The 5,919-nt window shown below is 31.2% G+C and overlaps 1 protein-coding gene across 1 annotated transcript; it reads right to left on the minus strand.

Annotated features, from left to right (window-relative positions):
- Positions 1 to 289: 289 nt before the first annotated feature.
- Positions 290 to 5,085, minus strand: LOC113372824 (dynein heavy chain 7, axonemal-like). Its single transcript, XM_026613162.1, has 15 exons — positions 5,069 to 5,085; positions 4,608 to 4,755; positions 4,384 to 4,541; positions 3,710 to 3,910; positions 3,479 to 3,611; positions 3,229 to 3,411; positions 3,038 to 3,166; positions 2,866 to 2,970; positions 2,202 to 2,338; positions 1,691 to 1,912; positions 1,409 to 1,490; positions 1,220 to 1,323; positions 984 to 1,161; positions 765 to 884; positions 290 to 457 (listed from the first exon to the last, which is right to left on the minus strand). The coding sequence occupies exons 1-15, from the start codon at positions 5,083 to 5,085 to the stop codon at positions 290 to 292; spliced, it is 2,085 nt and encodes a 694-aa protein (XP_026468947.1).
- Positions 5,086 to 5,919: the final 834 nt, after the last annotated feature.

Genomic DNA, 5,919 nt, shown 5'->3' on the forward strand with positions numbered 1-5,919 from the left:
AAAATGGCACCAAAACCTACTAGGTGTAGACAATTTTGGTGAATTTGTTGAAGTTTGTAGAAAGAACTAGAATTAAATGACCAGACAGTTTGATTAGCTTAATAATAGATGCCAATGAATATAGAAAATATAAAACGTTGACCAAAAATTAGCAGTAGATTTATTTAAAAAAAATTCTTAAAATAAACTCTGTAAAAGAAACCCATCGGATTGGGACAAGATATATATATTGATCAATTTCGCTAACAAATAAATTTTTGGAAAATTACTTTGGTAGATTAAATGTTCTTTACCCATAATCTATGACTTTCTCCAAAGTCAATTCTCCTTCAGCAGCTTTGATTGGAAAGCCAACAATTTCACCAACTTGTTCCCAATGTCTCGGCTTCATGCCCTGGTTGCCCAAAGTTTGGACTATTGGCATGTGGTCTCGGAATTCGGAAATTCGCTGACGAATCTGGTAATAATAAATAACACATTTCTTATTAGGTGGTTATAAAAATCTTCAACAATTAGACATGAACCAAAAATAAATATCTTGTAAAAACAAGAGTAAGGAATTATGACTATACGACTATACTAATAAAATTATTAAAACCTTTAGTTACAAAGATTTGGCATACGATTTTATGAATCTACTATTCTAAATAATAATCACCAATAAATCTCAAACAGAAAACTTAAATTATGGAGCTGTAAAACTATGTAGTAGCCAATTTAATTCCAGTTGTTGCAATAATTAAACATTATCATTTATCCCTTACCTCAGCTGCTAAATCCTTAGTAACAGGATGCTTCCCAGCAAAGTTCTCTTCCAAAGCCATAACAGTCTTAAAATAACCCTCAACTTCCGTCTGAATCTCCTCCGGTGGAAACACACCAATCTAAAACCCCAACAATTATTTATTATAATAAAGTTTTATAAATAAATAATAAAGTTTTATAAAACTTCGACAAAACTGAGTTTTATCCACCAAACCTACCTTGGCCTTCATCCAATGATCGTATTTATCCAAAAAATCTCCACAGTTATCATAAAGATTCTTAAACGGCCTCAACCTTTCGTGAATCTCTTGCTGAAGTGGATAACTGGACAACTCGTACCCGAAGGATGTCTCTTCGGTGTTGAACTGCTTTATGGTCTCCATTGCTAAAATCAACCTAGGAAATAAGACTTATTAATTCTAGATTTAAGATGGAGGTAAGAGTGATTTTAGACCTTTGGTCCAATGTTGTGGCACGTTTTCTGTATTTTTTCAATTGCGAGACGTCGCCCCAGTTTCTGCAAGCGTTTACCAGGCAGGCCATCCAGACGTTGAAGTTCTTCTCCAAATTGTACTATTCTTGACTAATTATAAAAAACAGAAGGTTCAGTACTTATTTTTATATGGAATGTGATCAGTTGTACCTTCAATCCTCTTTGGAATTCAGCAGTTTTGATATCAGCCATTTGACGATGCTCCTCAAACACTGAAGGCATACGTAGATACCTAGATAGAAAATAAATTCAACACAAGCAGTTCAGAATGAAAACTGTGGTGATGTGTAGGCAAATTTTTGCTGTGGAGCTCATGAAACACTATAGACCTCAATTTTAACACAATTTTATACATTTTAAAACCGTTTTGGTGACAATCAAGTAATTCTCCAAGTGCATGCCTAAAAATTGCTCATAAGTCTTTCCCCCTACCATTGAAATGCCTCAGTGTTCTGCTTAATTTCCTGCTGTGTCAAAGCATGATGATCCGATAGAAAGAGCAGTCTCCGAACAACCTGACGCAACCTGTCCTGCATGACTGCCAATGTGCTGCCTTCAGCCTGACGTACAAATTCAGTTGCTGCCATCAATTGGGCAGTATCTTCGGGTATTGCCAAAGCACTTGAGGACATTGATTGGTACTCTTCCGATAAACTGGAAGATAAAAACAATTAGTAAATAATAAGATTTCAGTTCAAAGATGATAAAAATAAAAACAAGGCAATAAATGAAGAAATGGGATATAATAATGAATTATCTGAAATTGGAAGTTTATAGTAAAGGATAGAAAGGCAAAGAATTTAAAAAATCATGATGGTATAAATACTGAAAATTGTAAAGCAAAAAGTTTTAAAGTAAAGACCAAAGAAAAAAGTTCCATGATTCTACTTTCCAGCAGTCCATTTATTAAAATAATTATTATTTATATAGTGCAACTTCTTACGCTCTCATCATATTTTGATAATCCGTAATAATCCAATTGATCAAATCATCCTTATTTTTAACAGCAGCATTTGTTAAGGATTGCACCAGATCTTCTCTGTGCATCTCGTACAAACCAATGGTGACCACATGCTCCACCTTGAGCAAAAATCACATTGATTATATAATAAATAAATAAATATATATATATATATATATATATATATATATAATAAGGTGGTCCTTAATATGGACATTTTCGATTTTCCTTGCTCCCAGGGCTCAAATGGTTCCAAATTGATAAAAAACAATTCTCTGAAAGTTTTAGCTCTTAAAATTCTCTTTTAGATAGAATGCAATTCAATCAAAGTTTTGTATGGAAATAGCATAGAAATTTTTTTGAGAATTAAAGGCATAACTTAGCGACAAATTTTGAATAAAATTCAATCATTTGTTTCCTAAATTATATCTAAAAACATTTTGAAAATTTTTGAAAATTTTGTCATGCTATTTCCATATGAAGTTTGATTGAATTGCGCACTATCTAAAATTAACATCAAGAGCTGAAACTTTCAGAGAATTGCTTTTCATCAATTTGGAACCATTTGAGCTCTTGGGAGCAAGGAAATTCGAAAATGTCCATATTAAGGACCACCCTAATATTTATATATGTATAATTTTCTTACTTCGACTGGTATTTTATAGGATGTGCTCTGAAATTTCTCAATCAACTCGCAATATTCTTCAAACGGATGTTCTGTTGCAAAAAACTCCTTCATCTGTTCCTGAACCTAAAAAAAAAACAATATTTATAATATATAATTTATAAATGAGTCTATAGTTTTAATTACAACTCACATTTCCATTAATCAAATCAATAAACTGATCAAAATCCTGGACAAGCAACTCTGGTCCAATTCTGTGATCCTCCAAAATCTCATGAACCTCCTGTCTGCATTTTTCGATCAAATCTTCGGGAATTATGGGCTAAAAAATAGACAAAAATATTAACAACACGTAAATAATTATTTTCAAATTTCCTGGTCTACTTTTAACATTTTCCTGTCCTCGTCCTGGTTAGAATTGACATCGACTCTTGGAATATCTTTGACAATCTTTACCATGAATTTGAAAGTGTTCAAGAAGACTGTTTGAATTTTTTTGAACGACGGTTCGAAATGCAGGCCGTCTTTTCGACGGACTATGTTGATCTGGATGCCTCTGTTTCTTTGCTAAAGGTGAATAGATAAGTAGATAATTGTTTTGTGTATTTGGAAATTGTTTTTGGTGTTTTGTTACCCCGTAATCAGCCACATAATCAGCGTAATCCCTGGCGCTGTTCAGGCACAATTCTTGGAGTTGTCTTTCCATTACACAGGCGATGGTGTCGAAGAAACTTTCGTTGGAACGTTCGTCGTTTATTGGACGCAATCTTAAAAAAAAATAACAAAAACATTAAATGATAGATTAAAAATCAATATAAATCATTAAACATTATGATAGATTTGTTTTCTGGGTTATTTCTCCTACCTGTGTTTGGACGATCTGGACCTGGCCCTGGCCCTGCTGCGTTGCCTTCGCATCAGGAGATCTCTCAAAGAAGGCAACCAATCGTTCAGCATAAGATCTCTTGCTTTGGATAAATGAGATTTCACCTCCGATTCGAAATTGGCCAAAGATAAGGCACCACCGCATTTGGACAAAGAGTTGGTGTCCACCAGACGAAAGTCCCTGAAGAAGGGAAAAAACTTTGTGTGCACATTTATCCTTTCGCGAAATAAATTTAGAGTAGACCAATTTGTTGAAGGTCATTATGGTAATAGACAAACTTGTTGGTTTTTAATTTTGCACTAATTTGCCAAATGTACTATTTATATAGTTTACAAGTTAAAAAAAAATGTAGTAAACAAATGCACTTGCAACATGAATACATCTTCTATAACTCGTTGTATTCTTCTAAATGGTCATTTATGAGTATACCGAGTTGCTGTATAGCATTATGATGTTAGACAATTCTGAAGATTATCTAATTTTGTACAAATTTGCCAAATATTCAATTTATATTAAACCAACTATTTAAAATTTACAAGAGATTTAATAAGTACATCTGGCTATAGCCTAGCCATTGTAATTATAAATACCAAAATTTCCAAACCCAAATATTAATAACTTCTCCGATTTAATAAGTACATCAGGCTAATTACCTGAATTTTCTAACCCAAATATTAATAACTTCCCCAACATAAGGATTGACCGTGTTCAAGCATTTCTGAATCTTCGTACGATTTTTATTAAAACTAACTTTCCATTCTATTGTAAATATTTTTAATTCCGTACGTTCCGGCGAATCGAATTGGACAATCTACAAGGGAAAAAAACTTAATATCAAAATCAATTATAATTTATTAAATTGTTTATCCATTTTTACCCTGTCTTTGGCTTTTGACGAATCCTGCAGGACAAAATCCACTATGGCTTTTTTTACAGCCACCAAATAGTCTTCTTTGACTTCGTTTGTTAATAAATTCAAACAGGACGTCCATTTGAGAAGTTTTTGACTTATTAAGGAAAATACTCTGGAAATAAAAATATATACACATAAATAATGATAATACATTTTTAAGTATAATAAGTTGCCGCAAGGAAAATTAATATTAGATAATAGTATAGAATTTTGTATAAAATTGTCCCTAGAATAAGTTTATTAAATTATCCATTTGAGAAGTTTTTGACTTATTAGGGAAAATACTCTGGAAATAATAATAAACACATATAAGCAGTAAAAATACATTTTAAAGTATACCAAGTTGCTGTAAGAATAAATTATAATATTAGATAATAGTATAGAATTTTGTACAAAATTGTCCCTAGAATAAGTTTATTAAATACCTGTATGTTAAGCACATGTAGCCTTTTTTTAAACCGAATTTTAAAGTACACCGAGTTGCTGTAGAGCATTGTAGTATTAAACAATATTATAGATTATTTAATTTTGCACAAATTTGCCAAATATTTCAATTATATCAAACAGTCCGTTTAAAAGTTACAAGAGATATGAGAAATAAAATAATAAATTGCTTGCACTTGAATATTTTAAGAACAAACTTCCTTTTCTTCCATACGACGTTTCGACAAGTATAAGAATTATGATATATAATTAATGCATTAAATATTTTTTATACACCAACTCCAATATATCATCTAAAAGATTTTCCTAAAATCTAAAAAAAATATGTTGAAAGCGATTTTAAAGTATACCGAGTTGCTGCAGGGTAACATAATATTAGACTACTTACTTCATAGAGCATCCAATTTTAAATAAATTTGCTTAATATTTTATTTATATTAAACAAACTATTTAAAAGTTACAAGAGATATAATAAAAAAATGCGCTGCAATAAATATCTCGTCAATTCAAGATTAAATGTAAACAAAATTCGGAGTTACTTACCGACATTCAAATTCAATTTTAAAGTATACCGAGTTGCTGTAGAATATTATAATATTATAATATTATAATATTCTATATGTCTATGTCTATGTCTAAGTCTATAGACAATATTATAGAGCATTTAATTTTAAACAAACTTGCTTATTATTTCGTTTATATCAAAGAAACGGTTTAAAAGTTACAAGAGATACAATAATTATATGCACGTCTAATAAATGTCTCATCAATTCATGACAAAATTCGGAGTCACTTACCGGCATTCAAACTCAATTTTAAAGTATACCAAGTT

Source organism: Ctenocephalides felis, unplaced genomic scaffold (genome assembly GCF_003426905.1).
Source record: "Ctenocephalides felis isolate EL2017-DRISC unplaced genomic scaffold, ASM342690v1 CF-g0.4_SCAFFOLD_01604, whole genome shotgun sequence".
NCBI classification, from domain to species: Eukaryota; Metazoa; Arthropoda; class Insecta; order Siphonaptera; family Pulicidae; genus Ctenocephalides; species Ctenocephalides felis.

What these genes read in the sequence shown, in the direction of transcription:
- LOC113372824 (XM_026613162.1), bottom strand. An exon ending in CGTCAAAAGCCAAAGACAGG is followed by an intron (nt 4,542 to 4,607) that starts GTAAAAATGGAT and finishes TTTCCCTTGTAG; the next exon opens with ATTGTCCAATTCGATTCGCC. An exon ending in TATCAAAATATGATGAGAGC is followed by an intron (nt 1,913 to 2,201) that starts GTAAGAAGTTGC and finishes TTTATCTTCCAG; the next exon opens with TTTATCGGAAGAGTACCAAT.